This window comes from Oncorhynchus tshawytscha, linkage group LG14, assembly GCF_018296145.1.
Source record: "Oncorhynchus tshawytscha isolate Ot180627B linkage group LG14, Otsh_v2.0, whole genome shotgun sequence".
Classification (NCBI taxonomy): Eukaryota; Metazoa; Chordata; class Actinopteri; order Salmoniformes; family Salmonidae; genus Oncorhynchus; species Oncorhynchus tshawytscha.
This window is the reverse complement of record NC_056442.1, coordinates 48,855,997-48,873,777: the sequence shown is the minus strand read 5'-3', so window position 1 is coordinate 48,873,777 and position 17,781 is coordinate 48,855,997. Positions and strand designations below refer to the sequence as shown.

At 42.5% G+C, this 17,781-nt stretch overlaps 2 protein-coding genes across 7 annotated transcripts in view; one reads left to right on the top strand and one right to left on the bottom strand.

Annotated features, from left to right (window-relative positions):
- The window catches only part of gria4a (glutamate receptor, ionotropic, AMPA 4a), a 184,434-nt gene extending 177,614 nt beyond the window's left edge, over positions 1 to 6,820 (top strand). For 2 of the 4 annotated variants that reach the window (XM_042297607.1, XM_042297606.1), the window contains exons 17-18: positions 17 to 154; positions 4,498 to 6,820. In XM_042297607.1, the coding sequence (XP_042153541.1) occupies positions 17 to 154; positions 4,498 to 4,656 (297 nt within the window). In that variant the 3' untranslated portion in view covers positions 4,657 to 6,820. Of the gene's footprint in view, positions 1 to 16; positions 265 to 4,497 lie in introns of all 4 variants that reach the window. The other 2 variants (XM_042297609.1, XM_042297608.1) reach the window with 1 other exon arrangement.
- A 3,899-nt stretch (positions 6,821 to 10,719) lies between these two features.
- msantd4 (Myb/SANT-like DNA-binding domain containing 4 with coiled-coils) lies at positions 10,720 to 17,771 on the bottom strand. Of its 3 annotated transcripts, none has more exons than XM_024445542.2 (4): positions 17,649 to 17,771; positions 16,489 to 17,062; positions 15,615 to 15,884; positions 10,720 to 12,635 (listed from the first exon to the last, which is right to left on the bottom strand). In XM_024445542.2, the coding sequence occupies exons 2-4, from the start codon at positions 16,822 to 16,824 to the stop codon at positions 11,904 to 11,906; spliced, it is 1,338 nt and encodes a 445-aa protein (XP_024301310.1). In that variant the 5' UTR covers positions 16,825 to 17,062; positions 17,649 to 17,771; the 3' UTR covers positions 10,720 to 11,903. The 3 variants fall into 3 exon arrangements, with proteins under 3 accessions (XP_024301310.1, XP_024301312.1, XP_024301311.1); XM_024445544.2 differs by having other exon boundaries at positions 16,489 to 16,805; XM_024445543.2 differs by having other exon boundaries at positions 16,489 to 16,708.
- Between the last annotated feature and the right edge of the window lie 10 nt (positions 17,772 to 17,781).

Here is a 17,781-nt window from a genome sequence, read left to right as displayed (position 1 = left end):
CCGTCCCCCCTCCCAGGACAAGTCCTCCCAGGCCCTGAGCCTGAGCAACGTGGCTGGGGTCTTCTACATCCTGGTGGGGGGTCTGGGCCTAGCCATGCTGGTGGCCCTGGTCGAGTTCTGCTACAAGTCGCGTGCCGAGGCCAAGCGCATGAAGGTGGACCTTAGCCCCCCTCACTGCCCCAGCCCCTCTCCCAGCACCCAGAATTTAGCCACTTATAGAGAGGGGTACAACGTATACGGCTCCGAGGGGGTCAAGATATAGGGGTAGGACTTAGGGCCTCCTATAGGTGGGCTGGTGTGAAGTTTCTTGTGCGTGTAGCCTCTAGCAACAGCAGACCAGTGTTGTTGTGACTGTGGTGAAGCATTGTGGAACCAATGTGCTTTTGTTTTTTCCTTTATTTTCCTGTTGTGACAGCTTCTTATGTTTCAGTTTTTGTTTGTTTTTCTGATTGATTGATGTGTAGCGCTTCACCCCAGAGCACTCTGGGGGCAGGTGGCAGATTGGTTCCATCGTCTTTGGCTGCAGATGATGATGATGATGATGAGGATGTTCTACACCTGCATTCTGTCCATACTCAGTACACTACACATACAGCACATAAGACATTGGTGCACATCTCCTGTCCTCAAGGCCCACACTGTCTGCTGGTTTTAACACTGTTCTAACAAGTGACTGATTAAGGCCTTGGTAAGCAGGTGTATGGACCATCTCTCTATTCAATCAATTGATTGACCAGTTAGGTACTAAGGAGAACAGAAAACCAGCAGGACTGCTTCATTGGAGGACTGGAGTTTTACAGACAAGCTAAGCCCCCTGTCAGAGTTCTAGAACTGTAGATGCCCAAACATCCCCAATGAGGTAGAGTTAGAAAAGAATCCTCTCAAATCAACCAAACACTTTATAGAGGATGTCTGCTTAGTGATGTTAACCCTAAAAGCTACATATTTTTTTACTTACATTTTTTACTTCAAATGGGTAATTATTGCAGTGACACTGTCTGTCTAGCAGTAAAAAAACACATGTTTTATTAACCTTTTGTAACAAAAGTAAATGGTTTAAATTCCCCAAAATAAGCGTATAGATTTTTTTAAAGCACACATTTATACTCAAATTTGATGTTTCAAAATATGTTTGTTGTATGTAAAAAAAAAAAAAAATATGTAAAAAAAAAATACATTTCATCCATAGCCACTTGTTTTGAAAGAAATTATGTTATTCATTCAAAGTGTTGTGTTTCTGTAATACTCAGTGTCTGAGAAATTGGCGGTTGAGCTAATCTGACATACTGGTGCGACCTAAGATGGCCACCGATATGGGCAATATAGGCACCAGTGCAATCAGACTTTTAGTTCCAATTGTATCTGAAAGATGAGACTCTCAACCTGGAATAGAGACATTGACTGCAAGCTAAATGTTGTATTTACATTTGTGAGGGAGTTTGTTGTTGTAGTAGCTGCCACTCCCTCTAGGGGCCAAATCTGGGGTGTCTCCATATCTACTGTATATCTCTTCAGGGTACATACATCTACCTATGTGCAAAATGTGGTGCTTTATCAAAATGTACAATTGAGTTCACATTTTTACCACTAGTATACAAAAGAGAGATTATTTTTCATTCTTCCATATTAACACAGAAATGCTAAATTGAGCTTTGCTATTGTCTAACCAGTTGCTTGACAAAATCACAACATTTTTAAAGGATCAAAAAAGGGATTAGAAAATATGACATTTTTGACCCCTTTTGGTGCTTTTAGGGTTAACGCAAAATAGATAAACTTAACATTTCCTAAACGAAACATTAGGAACGTTGTATATCAATGAGTAGTCTGTTCCTATAAAGTGTTGCCCATGACTAAACAGGAGTCAGTCTCTCTCTATAATTCAAAATCTGTGAAACACCCCTCACTTCCCCTCTCACCTTACTGTACAAGACCTCACCTTACTGTAAAAAAACTCACCTTACAAAACCTCACCTTACTGTACAAAACCTCACCTTACTGTACAAAATCTCACCTTACTGTACAAAACCTCACCTTACAAAACCTCACTTTACAAAACCTCACCTGACAGTCGTGGCCAAAAGTTTTGAGAATGACACAAATATAAATGTCCACAAAGTTTGCTGCTTCAGTGTCTTCAGATATTTTTGTCAGATGTTACTATGGAATAGTGAAGTATAATTACAAGCATTTCATAAGTGTCAAAGGCTTTTATTGACAATTACATGAAGTTGATGCAAAGAGTCAATATTTGTAGTGTTGACCCTTCCTTTTTAAGACCTCTGCAATCTGCCCTGGCATGCTGTCAATTAACTTCTGGTCCACATCCTGACTGATAGCAGCCCATTCTTGCATAATCAATGCTTGGAGTATGTCAGAATTTGTGGGTTTTTGTTTGTCCACCCGCCTCTTGAGGATTGACCACAAGTTCTCAATGGGATTAAGGTCTGGGGAGTTACCTGGCCATGGACACAAAAAAATGTATGTTTTGTTCCCCGAGCCACTTAGTTATCACTTTCGCCTTATGGCAAGGTGCTCCATCATGCTGGAAAAGGCATTGTTCGTCACCAAATTGTTCCTGGATGGTTGGGAGAAGTTGCTCTCTGAGGATGTGTTGGTACTATTCTTTATTCATGGATGTGTTCTTAGGCAAAATTGTGAGCCCACTCCCTTGGCTGAGAAGCAACCCCACACATGAATGGTCTCAGGATGCTTTACTGTTGGCATGACACAGGACTGATGGTAGCGCTCACCTGGTCTTCTCCGGACAAGCTTTTTTCTGGATGCCCCAAACAATCGGAAAGGGGATTCATCAGAGAAAATGACTTTACCCCAGTCCTCATCAGTCCAATCCCAGTACCTTTTGCAGAATATCAGTCTGTCCCTGATGTTTTTCCTGGAGAGAAGTGTCTTCTTTGCTGTCCTTCTTGACACCAGGCCATCCTCCAAAAGTCTTTGCCTCACTGTGCGTGCAGATGCACTCATACCTGCCTGCTGCCATTCCTGAGCAAGCTCTGTACTGGTGGTGCCCCGATCCCGCAGCTGAATCAACTTTAGGAGACGGTCCTGGCACTTGCTGGACTTTCTTGGGCGCCCTGAAGCCTTCTTCACAACAATTGAACCGCTCTCCTTCAAGTTCTTGATGATCCGATAAATTGTTGTTTTAGGTGCAATCTTACTGGCAGCAATATCCTTGCCTGTGAAGCCCTTTTTGTGCAAAGCAATGATGACGGCACGTGTGTCCTTGCAGGTAACCATAATTGTCAATGATTCCAACCACCACCCTCCTTTTGAAGCTACCAGTCTGTTATTCGAACTCAATCAGCATGACAGAGTGATCTCCAGCCTTGTCCTTGTCGACACTCACACCTGTGTTAACAAGAGAATCACTGACATGATCTCAGCTGGTCCTTTTGTGGCAGGTCTGAAATGCAGTGGAATTGTTTTTTGGGGGGATTCAGTTCATTTGCATGGCAAAGAGGGACTTTGCAATTAATTGCAATTCATCTGATCACTCTTCATAACATTCTGGAGTATATGCAAATTGCCATCATACACATTGAGGCAGCAGACTTTGTGAAAATTAATATTTGTATCATTCTCAAAACTTTTGGCCACAACTTTACTGTACAAAACCTCACCTTACTTTACAAATCCTAAATTCACAAAACCTCACCTTCCACGTTCTTCAAACCAAGACCCCAGAAATGCATGGTCACCTTGAAATGCAGATGTCTCACAAAAACGTATTTGAAACGTATCTTGAGCATCTGTGTGTTTGTTTTTGCCTGCCTTTTTTATACAATGTTATTTTAAGTAGTCATATACAGGTAACAGCCAACATAAAGGAAACACCAACATAAAGTGTCTTAACAGGGCGTTGGGTCACTACGAGCCACCAGAACAACTTCAATGCACCTTGGCAAAGATTCTACAAGTGTCTGGAACTCTATTGGAGGGATGCAACACCATTCTTCTACAATAAATTACATAATGTGGTATTTTGTTGATGGAAGACTGTCTCAGGCGTCGCTCCAGAATCTCCCACAAGTGTTCAATTGGGTTGAGATCTGGTGACTGAGACACACACACACCTTAATGAGACCAGTCTTTCAATGTCACTGAGATCTCTTCTAGCCATAGTACTGGGCACTTTTATACATGACCATAAGCGTGATGTAATGTTAACTGCTTAATTAACTCAGGAATCACCTGCTTTCATTATACTTTGTATCCCTCATTTACCGACGTTTTCCCTTTATTTTGGCAGTTACCTGTATGCTCCAATTCTTGTGTGTGTGTGTGTATTCATTCATGCTTACGAGCATATGAACATGTATTTGTGTGTTCCTATGTTTTGACAATGAATTATGTATATGATTCATTAGGGTCCTATTACAAAAACTCACAACTGTTTCTTTCTTTCTATTTCCTCTTTTCCCATTGCTCCTCCCTCTCTAATCACCCTGTCATCCTCCCCTGGCTCTTCCCCTCCAGCTGCCCTTCACAGAAGCCATGAGGAACAAGGCTCGGCTGTCAATCACGGGCAGTGTGGGTGAAAATGGGCGTGTCTTAACACCGGACTGCCCTAAGGCCGTCCATGCTGGCCACTCCCTCAGACACCCAGGGCTTACCCTACCATCGGGCCTACCCTGAAAACCAAAAACACACACTGTGCCTTAACCACACACACGGCTACGTCATTACCACCCCGACGCCACACACACAGACACACAGACCAGAGACCGCCAGCAAGCTAACAGCAACAACAGGGAGAGAGGAGGGACAAATATGATGATCACCATCACACTAAAATCCTAATTTGAGCTCCATGAAACAAGGACAACAAGGTGACAAACTAACAGTTAGAACACTGACGACGTGGAACCGAAAAGAATAACAGAGAAAGATAAAAATGGTGACGACGATGGTGATGATGAAGACTTTGAGCACTGTCATGAGCAGGCAGACATGACTTTATCTGCTCCAATGTGATAGACTGCGTCCTCTAACAAGCCACACCCCTGATCCCCTACCAGGAAACAATGCTTTAGGACAAATCTTCATCATCTTCACTTGCCTACGAAGAATAAGCTCCAGGCGAATCACTGATAAGACCAGAAAACTGTAAACCTGAAAACGTTGGACTGTACAAACCTGCTCTTTCTCCATGAACTGTTCAGACGAACATGCTTTTACAACGCTTTGGTTAGCGTCTCGCAAACACAATGCAGAGATCACTGAAGTTACCGTAATAGACGAAAACTCAACGGATATCTCCAAACTCATATGGCTAACACGACCGTAGGATTCACAGGGGTTTGTAAAAAAGGAAAATAAAAAGAGTAATAGTTACTGAAATGATCCATAATAATGACAGTAACGCTAAATAACAACTAGATGTATCACTTCTCTGGGCGTGGAACAGAGGTAAAGCTGTACATTCTGTGAGAAGTGAAGAAAACGTATCAAAGTTCACCCCCCATATAAGGTATTGTTTTTGACCAGGGCCACATTTAGCCATCTAAAGCGCTGGTCTAAAGTAGTCCACTAAATGGGGGACAGGGTGTCATGTGAGACATGGACATGTTGTTTTCCAGTGGAGAGGGAAGGTACTGACTGTTTCAGAAGCTTGCATTTTAAAAACTGTTGTAAATTACTGTGTAGCAAAACTGAACTCACCTCTCTTTTTTAACCATCTTAGGTAATAATTCATTGCAATAATGAATATAAGAAAATGCCACTTGTAATTATGAATACATCTTTTTATAAATACATATTATATATAATACAAATGAATATATATATATACACGTCTATAGAGAGCTATAGAAAATGATATGATCACCATTGAGTGAGGCCATGACATATGTTCTGTTAAAGGGTGTTTTGATAATGATAATGATTATGTTCCAGTCTTTGTATGTCCTAATCCACACTGAATGTCAATCTGACACTCACAATCAAATTTACAAACACAAACACACATTGTCACTTACACAGTGTCAACTCTTACAGAACCATCTTTGACACCACATGACATGTCCCTTTTTTTCTAGTTGTTTGTTCCCCGTTTTTATTTTGTTTTTTTTTGTCCACCATTATGAAAACATAGCCTCTGTTCGTACAATAGTCCCAGAGCTTCATGTTTATTCCTGTGAAAGGGTTATTTTGTCTGGACGTCTTCTGTTTTAATGTCTATTGCAGCTGTCTGGGTGGGCTAAGAGGAAAGGGAGAAAGAAAAAAGAACTAAAAGAACTAAATTCAAGTTTTTTTTCTTTTCTAAGTTCCACACGTTTAAAATGAAAGAGTTCTAACTGAACGGTGGAGTTTGGTGGCATTGACAGCAGTTGCGTGGGTAGTATTGCCTTGGCCCTGGCATTTTGAGCACTGTGTATCTCCTCTCCTCTCCTCCACTCTTCTCCTCTCCTCCCACTGACAGGGTCCTGCCTAAACTGAGTGTCAATGCACACAAAGTCACCTTGACCTAACCCTTTACATTAAACCTTTGACTTTCTCTAGCTTTGACCTTTCGACTCTTATAGGCACTGACATGACCAGTCAGTATTTAAACTCTCACTCTGAGCCCTAGTCTTTTTCTCTCTCGCTCTCTTTAACCCTCTAGAGCTTACAAGATATTTAGATTGTTGTTTTAGTTTTCAATCTCCCACCAAATGAACTAACCCCAAGCAGGCACTCCTATCTGTGTTTCATTGAAGCTGACTGCTGGCTAACTACTAACCACCTTAGGTTTTTCTGGGTTTAACACAATCTTTCTTTGTATTAGGTTTCTTTTTCTAGTAAAATATCAACCCCTCTTTTCTCTGCGTATTTCTTTAACCTCTATGGGATCGGTGTCCCCCCCCCCCGTGGGACGGTTGAGCTAACGTAGGCTAATGTGATTAGCATGAAGTTGTAATTAACAAGAACATTTCCCAAGACACAGACATATCTGATATGGGCAGAAAGCATACATTTGTGTTAATCTAACCGCACTGTCCAATTTACAGTAGCTATTACAGTGAAAGAATACCATGCTATTGTTTAAGGAGAGTGCACAGTTATGAACTTGAAAACGTATTAATAAACCAATTAGGCACATTTGGGCAGTCTTGATACAACAATTTGAACATATATGCAATGGTTCATTGGATCAGTCTAAAACTTTGCACATACCCCACTGCCATCTAGTAGCCAAAATCTAAATTGTGCCTGGGCTGGAATAATACATTATGGCCTTTTTCTTGCATTTCAAAGATGATGGTACAAAAAATACAAAGATCTAACGTGTTATATTCTCCAACATTAATTTCACATTTCCACAAACTTCAAAGTGTTCCCTTTCAAATGGTGTCAAGAATATGCATATCCTTGCCTCAGGTCCTGAGCTACAAGCAGTGGGATTTGGGTATGTCATTTTAGGTGAAAATTGAGGGATGGATCCTTAAGAAGTACTAACAACATATTTGGTTGTACTGTGTATGACTTCAAGATGATAGTTTCTGAAGAGTTATTGGAGAAGACCCTTCCAGAAATATAGTGTAGTTACTCATTTTCCACGTGGAAATGATGACAATGACATTATTGGCAATAACTATAGATATCATTGACATTTACATTACATTTGTATCGCCATTGCCATTGAGTGAACAGAATATTAGGAACACCTGCTCTTTCCCATGACACAGACAGACCAGGTGGATCCAGGTGAAAGCTATGATCCCTTATTGATGTCACCTGTTAAAACCACTTCAATCAGTGTAGATGAAGGGGAGGAGACAGGTTAAAGAAGGATTTTTAAGACTTGAGACAATTGAGACATGGACTCTGTATGTGTCATTCAGAGGGTGAATGGGCAAGATTATTTTTGAACGGGGTATGGTACTAGGTGCCAGGCGCACTGGTTCGAGTGTGTCAAGAACTGCAACGCTGATGGGTTTGAATGGTGAATGAATAGATATGATAACCAGTAGGTATTTTACTGGACAGATATGATAACCAGTAGGTATTTTACTGGACAGATATGATAACCAGTAGGTATTTTACTGGACAGATATGGTAACCAGTAGGTATTTCACTGGACAGATATGGTAACCAGTAGGTATTTCACTGGTCAGATATGATAACAAGTAGGTATTTTACTGGACAGATATGATAACCAGTAGGTATTTTACTGGACAGATATGATAACCAGTAGGTATTTCACTGGTCAGATATGATAACCAGTAGGTATTTTACTGGACAGATATGATAACCACTAGGTATTTTACTGGACAGATATAACTACTAGGTATTTTACTGGACAGATATGATAACCAGTAGGTATTTTACTGGACAGATATAACCACTAGGTATTTTACTGGACAGATATAAGGGATATTTTCAGTTTTTCCACAGTTGAGGAGCCAAACTGCTGCAAATATTTTCTATTCTACACAATTCGTTGTTTATTTAGTTATTAAACATCATTCAAGACACGTTTCACCAGTGAAAAAGGACAATTGAATAAAATAGTATTTGACCTAAAAACCTAAGCCAGTCAGCAGCTGAAGCAGATCCTTTCATATAGGCTTTCCTTGCAGAAACAGACAACAGAAAATCCTAACGTTTATCAAAAGCCTAGTCTTTGTGATTTAAACGTCCTACTCTGTGTGTGTGTGTGTGTGTGTGTATACAGTTGAAGTAGGAATTTTACATACAGTTAGGTTGGAGTCATTAAAATTAGTTTTTCAACCACTCCACAAATTTCTTGTTGACAAACTATTGTTTTGGAAAGTCAGTTAGGACATCTACTTTGTGCATGACGAATAATTTTTCCAACAATTGTTTACAGACACATTATTTCACTTAGAATTCACTGTATTACAATTCCAGTGGGTGAGAACTTTACATACACTAAGTTGACTGTGCCTTTAAACAGCTTGGAAAAGTCCAGAAAATGATGTCATGGCTTAAGGAGCTTCTGTTAGGCTAATTGACACCATTTGAGTCAATTGGAGGACCACGCAGCCGTCATACCACGCAAACCGAAGAACACCATCCCAACCGTGAAGCACAGGGGTGGCAGCATCATGGTGTGGGGGTGCTTTGCTGCAGGAGGGACTGGTGCACTTCACAAAGTAGATTGCTTCATGAGGAAGGTAAATTATGTGGATATATTGAAGCAACATCAAGACATTAGTCAGGAAGTTAAAGCTTGGTCACAAATGGGTCTTCCAAATGGACAATGACCCTTAGCATACTTCCAAAGTTGTGGCAAAATGGCTTAAGGACAACAAAGTCAACGTATTAGAGTGGCAATCACAAAGCCCTGACCTCAATTCTATAGAACATTTGTGGGCAGAACTGAAAAAGCGTGTGAGAGCAAGGAGGCCTACAAACCTGACTTAGTTACACCAGCTCTGTCAGGAGGAATGGGCCAAAATTCACCCAACTTATTGTGGGAAGCTTGTGGAAAGCTACCCGAAACATTTGCCCCAAGTTAAACAATTTCAAGGCAATGCTACCAAATAGTAATTGAGTGTATGTAAACTTCTGACCCACTGGGAATGTGATGAAAGCAATAAAAGCTGAAATAAATCATTTTCTCCACTATTTTTCTTACATTTCACATTCTTAAAATAAAGTGGTGATCCAAACTGACCTAAAACAGGGAATTCTTTACTAGGATTAAATGTCAGGAATTATTTTGGCTAAGGTCTATGTAAACTTCCGACTTCAACTGTATCTACAGTGCTTTTCGAAAGTATTCCAACCTCTTGACTTTTTCCACATTTCATTACGTTAAACCTTATTCTAAATTAATGTATTTTTTTCTCCCCATCAATCTACACACAATACTTCATAATGACAAAGCAAAAACAGGTTTTTAGAATATTTAGAAAATGTTAAAAAAATGAAATATCACATTTACATAAGTATTCTGACTCTTTGCTCAGTACTTTGTTGAAGAACTTTTGGCATCAATTACAGCCTTGAGTATTCTTGGGTATGACGCTACAAGCTTGGCACACCTGTATTTGAGGAGTTTCTCCCATTCCTCTCTTCAGATCCTCTTAAGCTCTGTCAGGATGGATGGGGAGCGTTGCTGCACAGCTATTTTCAGGTCTCTCCAGAGATGTTCGATTGGGTTCATGGCCCAGGCTTTGGCTGGGCCACGCAAGGACATTGAAAGACTTATCCCGAAGCCACTCCTGCGTTGCTTTGTGCTTAGGGTTATTGTCCTTCTGGAAGGTGAACCTCCGCCCCAGTCTGAGATCCTGAGAATTTTTTTAAAATCAAGGATCTCGCTGCAATTGGCTCCATTAATCTTTCTCTTGATCCTGACTAGTCTCCCAGTCCCTGCTGCTGAAAAACATCCCCACAGCATGATGCTGCCATAGATTGACGTCAAGTCGTAGAAACATCCCAAGGATGATCAATGGAAACAGAATGCGCCTGAGTCTCAATGCAAAGGGTCTGAATACTTATGATGCAAACATTTCTAAAAACCTGTTTGCCCTGTCATTAGGGGGTATTGATGAGGAAAAACATTTATTCCATCCATTTTATAATAAGACTAACGTAACAAAATGTGGAAAAGGGGAAGGGGGTCTGAAAACTTTCCAAATGCACTGTATACATCAGGTGATTTAAGTGTGTGTGTGTGTGTGTGTGTGTGTGTGTGGGGGGGGGGTTACACCAGATGTATTAAAAAACAGGCAGAATAAAGTAAAAATACCCTATTTTTGTATATCCTTTATTGTGAGTCAAGGCAATGCAGAAAACATATCCCATCTCTTTTTTTTCTCTCCTTTTTAAATAGTTACTCAACTCTTTCCTTGGACGACGGGTGAACCAGCAGATATATTCAACTACAGGGCTACCATAGAACACCACACAAAACATTTCATCATAGTACCAAACCACACCCACTATCAAAATAAAACAATTATAAAAGACTTAGGTTTGGAAAAATAAAGACATCTGTCTGATATGACACTGGTTGGGAAACAGTCACACATAGAGCATTTTGTGCTTTGAGTTTACAGCTATTCTACATTATGTCCACTTCCTATGCAGTACATGGATGGTACTACTGAGCTACACACAACTTTACCAGGGACAAAACCATTTCTCCCAGTACACAACCACTCACTTTATACAAAACACATTGTACAGACAGATTATCGTTGTTAAAATGAACCGCTCTTCTGAATTGAAAGAATCCCTGTTAAAGCAAATCCACAGACATAACAGAATGATTGGCAGGGAGATTTTTTTTTAATGTGATTGGATGAGGCTACTGAGTTTGAGTGGCAGTTTCAGTCTTGGTCCTGCCTCTACAGGAAATAAAACTGGATAAATATCCTCCGTCATCAACCTGGAGTTGGATGATGACACCCTGCTGATCTAAGGTCAGTTTGGTTGAGCTGTGCACCTCATTTCAACCATTGTGGATCAGACTGAACTGTAACAATCAATTGGAGCTGCCAGAAACAGACAGGAGAGGGAGGAGAGAGCCTCACTGGACCATGGAGGTCTGCTCATATAGGCTCGTAGCTGGCCTGCCTACACTGAGATAACAACCCCCCCCCTCGTTTGCTCTTCTTCCAGGCACTTCTCTCATAGATATCCTTTAATGCTCACAACATACGCCGCTTCTAAGGTTTACTATGTACATCTCTCTCTCTCAATGACCTCGTACCCCTGCATATCGACTCGGTACCTGTACCACTTGTATATAGCCAAGTTGTCGTTACTCATTGTGTATTTATTACGTGTTTTACTTTTCTTTTTTCTTTCGCGTTGTGTTGGTGGGAAGGGCCCCTAAGCATTTCACTGTTTGTCTACACCGGTCATTTACCAAGCATGTGACAAATACAATTTGATGCTATCCTTCCTCGTTCCTTCCTCCTCCTCCCTCAGCGACCCTGATCCTGGTGAAGCTGTATTCTCTCCTTCTCCACCTCTAGTCTCTCCCGCTCTATCTGCAGTCGTCCAGACTCAAACTTAAAGAACTGCAGCCTCTCTTTCTCTAACTGCAGTCGCTCCTTCTCCAGCCTCAGTCTCTCACCCTCCAGATCTATCATAGAAAGCCAGGGTTTATTCTCCCTTCTCTCATTCTGTCCATCCACAGCAGAGGAAGAGGTGGTGGTAGGGGTGGAGGAAGAGGGAGGGCTTTGCTGGGGAGGAGCTGTGGCCCGTTCTGATTGGTTCATGAGCAACACCCGAAGTCGCTCTTTCTCCAGCTGCAATCTCTCTTTCTCCAGCTGCAATCTCTCCTTCTCCACATCCGACTGACTCAGTCTTTCCTTCTCCAGTAGGAGTCGCTCTCTCTCCACCGCTAGCCGCTCCGTTTCCACAGCCAGACGCTGCTTCTCCAGCTCCACACGCTGCTTCTCCAAGGCAACCAGAAGTCCCGCACTCTCGTGATTGGCTAGTCCTAAGCCAGCAAAGCCCAGTCCACCCAGGCCGGTCGAAGAGAGGTCCCGATTCATTGAGGCCGCCGCCCCCTTTGATGCGCTGAGCATTCCGAACTCATCAATGTGTGAAAATACTTCAGGGATACGTCCATCTCGCTCTCCCATGTCGGGTAGGAGGGAGGGGAAACAATCATCATCCTCTACCTCACCCTCACCACTATCACCCTCCAGCTGACAGAGACAGAGACAGAGACTCAGATCATTGATATACTGATTAATATCATACACACATCCTGACACGCACACTAGTGATGCACAGGTCAGTGGTTTGCAACCCATTCACCACCGCCCAACTATGTGAGAGTAAAAATCTGAGGCCCGCACCCGACCCTAACCCACAATATAGAAAATGTGCTGTACAGACGCAAAGATCCGCCGCTTATAACTGATGACATTTTAGTAGGCTATTTGTTAGTCAAGAATACCCATACTAACATGCTGTATACAATTAGTTCATTTTAGTATACAGTAAACAAACTGTATCCTTTCATTTGAGCGTACTAGCTCGTCGCCCGTCTACCAGAAGTTGATGCTGTTGCTACACAACCTCTTAATAGCTAGTTAGCATAACAAATTATTAGTTAGACATTTTACGACTTCGGGTGTGTTCTTAAATTCAATCTGGAGTGTGCTAATAAATTCAGAGCGTGGTAAGATTGTCAGTTTGTAAATTCAGAGCGTATCGCTCTCGGAGCGCACACTGGACGCTCGGGCCAAGGAGTAGGGTTGATTTGAGCGTTCTGACCTTACAATGGCAGTCAGGCACCCAAGCTAATGTTGGCTAGCTACTTCCTGACACAAATGAGACCACTCTGACCATTTCTCGCCCTAGCAGAGATGGTTAGGCAGTTTAAGTTATCCAGAGCGTTGGTGACTAACTGTGCTGCTGACAATCTAATTATGCTTTTTTATTCAACGGGTAATGAGTGTTCATAAATTCATTATTCTGCGCTCTGCTACACTCAGACGAGAAATCTGAAATCGGAGTAGATAGCCAGAGTGAATTTACAAAAGCACCATAATGTCCACTGAGAACGCACTAAGACTATACCATAAAGCTAAGCTAAAAATGACGTGAATAATCAAGTCAATGTCGGGTAGTTAGTTAGCCTATAGTTATTATACTGGCATATTTGATGTATAAGTAGCCAACTAACATACCGGTACATACTGCTGTAATGAAATGCTATGTGGTTCGTAAGGACAGCGTAGATAACAAATTGTCAGCCAATATAACGTCTAACGTAACTTATTTGAAAAGTTATTACTTTATTACATTCACTAATTATGACAAATGTTGAGCAAAGCAATACATTTGTATCCGCTCTCGTACTTCGGCTGCATATTTTCCACCATTTTCTTCCTTCTGACAACAATGTGAAGCCACGACCATTCCCTGAATTGCATTATGGGCCCGAAAGTACAGAAATAGTGTCTCCTGTGTGTATACTTCATATTTTGGCGAATTTAGTACGACATCTGGGAACTTGGCATACTAACTATATCCATACGATGACCAATAACCATACTATATACTCAATTCACGTCACAAAAACTCAGCAAAAAAAGAAACGTCACCTTTTCAGGACCCTGTCCTTCAAAGATAATTCATAAAAATCTAAATAACTTCACAGATCTTCATTGTAAAGGGTTTAAACACTGTTTCCCATGATTGTTCAATGAACTATAAACAATTAATGAACATGCACCTGTGGAACGGTCGTTAAGACACTAACAGCTTACAGACAGTAGGCAATTAAGGTCACAGTTATGAAAATGTAGGACACTGAAGAGGCCTTTGTACCGACTCTGGAAAAACACCAAAAGAAAGATGCCCAGGGTCCCTGCTCATCTGCGTGAACGTGCCTAAGGCATGCTGCAAGGAGGCATTGCAATGCAATGTCCGTACCCTGAGAAGCCTAAGACCGCTCTACAGGAAGACAGGACGTACAGCTAATCGTCCTCTCAGTGGCAGACCAAGTGTAACACCTGCCCAGGATTGGTACATCTGAACATCACACCTGCAGGACAGGTACAGGATGGCAACGACACCTGCCCAAGTTACAACAGGAACGCGCAATCCCTCCTTCAGTGCTCAGACTCTCAGCCTATTGCAGACAGAGGCTGGACTGAGGGCTTGTAGGCCTGTTGTACTCACCAGAGATCACCGGCAACAACGCCGCCTAGGTATCGTTGAAGGAATGAACGTTACAGAGGCCTGTACTCTTTCAATTTGGAGGTGGAGGGTCCGTCATGGTTTGGGGCTGTGCGTGTCATCATCGGACTGAGCTTGTTTTCATTGCAGGCAATATCAACACTGGTGCGTTACAGGGAAGACATCCTCCTCCCTCATGTGGTACCCTTCCTGCAGGCTCATCCTGACATGACCCTCCAGCATGACAATGCCACCAGCCATAGTGCTCGCTCTGTGGGTGATTTCCTGCAAGACAGGAATGTCAGTGTTCTGCCATGGCCAGCGAAAAGCCCGGATCTCGATCTCAATCCCATTGAGCACGTCTGGGACCTGTTGGATCGGAACTTGTCCGGGAACTTGCAGGTGCCTTGGAAGAGTGGGGTAACATCTCACAGCAAGAACTGGCACAGTCCATGAGAAGATGCACTGCAGTACTTAATGCAGCTGGTGGCCACACCAGAAACGGACTGTTACTTTCAATTTTGACCCCCCTTTGTTCAGGGACACATCATTCCATTTATGTTAGTCACACGTCTATGGAACTTGTTCAGTTGATGTCTCCGTTGTTGGATCTTATGTTCACACAAATATTCACACATGTTAAGTTTGCTGAAAATAAACAGTTGACAGTGAGAGGACCTTTCTTTTTTTGCTGAGTTTAGTACAGTTAATGAGTATTCGAACACATCCCTTGTCTTTCTTGCCTCAGTGGATTGACTTTTTCTGCCCACATTCCCAAAATCATTTGGCAATTGGCGTGTATTTGGCATTCCACAGTTACGAACTAAAGCTTAGGCTACGCACTAACACCAGATAAAAAAATAAACAAATATAAATGTAGCCTATGGATATCGATTGCGCAATAATTCTACAATTATATATTTTTTTTAATGCATCATATTCCCTTTATTCAACTCACAAATCAATAACGCACACACAAACACATGGATCCTCACCCTGTATCCATTGGCCTCCTCCTCCAGCTTAACCCCCGTAGACATTGAGTGTCCGCTGGGCTCTCCAAGATCCGCCAGGTCCTGCCAGTCACACTGGGACTCCTTGGGAAAGCCAGAGAGGTCGAGCGACTGGTCCCCTGAACCCAGTGAGGCGTCGTGTTCAGGGGAGGATGGATCATACTCTGCCTTCAGCCCTGTGGAGAGAGACAGCTCAGCACGGAGCTGCTTCCTCTTCATTAGCGACCGCCAGTCCAGGTAACGCCGCTTCACCTGGAACCACACACACAACCATTACAAACAGTGATGTTACAACTCAAAATGCTTCAGGAAGTTTAGGTAAAATCAGGACTGGGAAGTTGGTGCCCAAAGGAACTCCTTCTAGTGAATTGGGGTGAATTAAACTATTGAAATGCGGCCCTTATATGTAGGATACAAACTCTTTTCAGTGTTGTGTTTGAGGCCACCTGAAGTGAGGGCAAATAGAGAGCCACTACAAATTAGCACTAACCCAAACAAGTCTATAACAAATAAAAAAATACTAAATATGTTCCAACTTCACCTGGTCTCCCGACAGTATATGATAAAAGTAGGAAAAAAAGTTTCAATAGGCGATAAGATATGAATGTGTCATAAAAGGAGTGAGGATATGTGGGCTTGCAAAGCAGTTTTACACGCTGACAATGGGAGCTGATTATTACGAGAATTTTACACCACTTGTCTCTGGAAGAAATTATGAATCCTCATTGTCCAAGTCAAGACGGAGTGCAAATGTATCCGATACGAGACACTCAATGTGGTCTAGAGATCAGACTCGAGTGCCACAAAACTCTTTTAGAACATCATTTGTCACTATGGAAGCGCCCTCCACACACACCTCTGAAGCTGTGCGTAGTTCACCCTCTCCCAGTGCGTTGACGCCTCCTGCTACCTCCTCCCAGGCTCGTCTCTTCAACTCGTTGATGGCGGTGTTCTGCTGGCGGGAGAACAGCACGTCTCGTCGCTTATGGATCTCCCGGATCAGCGTCTGCGTCTCACGAACACTGTAGTTACTCTTCCTCTTCCTCTTCAGGTGTTTCATTTGCAGGAAATCCAGCCTGGCGGTCAGGAGAGGTGCACAGGCAGATGGCGAGAGAGAGAGATCAAGGAGGGATGGAGATAGGGATGGAGAGACAGTAGTCTTACAGAGGGACTCTGAAATGGAGAAGGACATAATTGGGCAGAAGCATAGAGAAGTGCGAAAGAGGGAGGGATGAAAGGGGGGAGGGTACAGAGAGAGGTGGAGAGAGCAGTCAGGCTGTAGATCGCTGGATGAAGGACTGCTGTTGAGAAGAATCCCACTGTCCTGCCTCAGGTGACACACTCCCTTAGTTCACTCAAAGGTCACACAAAATAGGTAAGTGCTACAGTAGATGTGTTCTCAGGCAACCAGAGCAGGGCTCAGCTTCCTCCTGAAAGACGAAAACAGGAGCAGAGCAACCAGAGAACGATTAGTTGATTCAAACTAGTGGTAAACTTATCTTCAATAGAACTCAAAACGGGTCTGATCTTTATCTGTCACAGGACAAGTGAATGCTTTGACAGACACAAGACTGCATGCGTAAGAAGACTGCTGTGTATTTGACCTGCTGAGTATCGCAAAAGCAAAGATTGGCTTGCAGGCAACCATCATTTCAAACCATGCCACAACCTTGGTTCTTTTTCATTTATTTGGGCCCACGATTGACGATGGGGGAAGAGATAGCTATCATATCTGTCTCTCTATTTTCCGAGGTGAGACGGGGATCAGGATAGGTTCCAGTTTGGAATATGTAAAAACTGAGTGCAGTGCTTTGCATTACGCTTTTTGTGAAACGCATCAGCTAGCTTGGTAATGTAGCATAATCGGCGGTGTTTGTGGAACCGATAGCTAGCTTGCACACCAGCACATTTGCACCGTAAAAACTCAAATCCCCACATATACTTTTTATTGAGCCAACATGGTCACGCTCTCCCACGTAATGTAATACCATTTATGATCATCGTAAAATAACTCACCTCATCTATCGTAGAGAATAAATCAGATGCTCATCCACGCCAAAATCTGAATCGGAAAGACACCTTTTGGCGACGCACCATAAACATCCTTCCCATTGGTCACTTCAATGCCACGCCCACTTGACGTGTCACG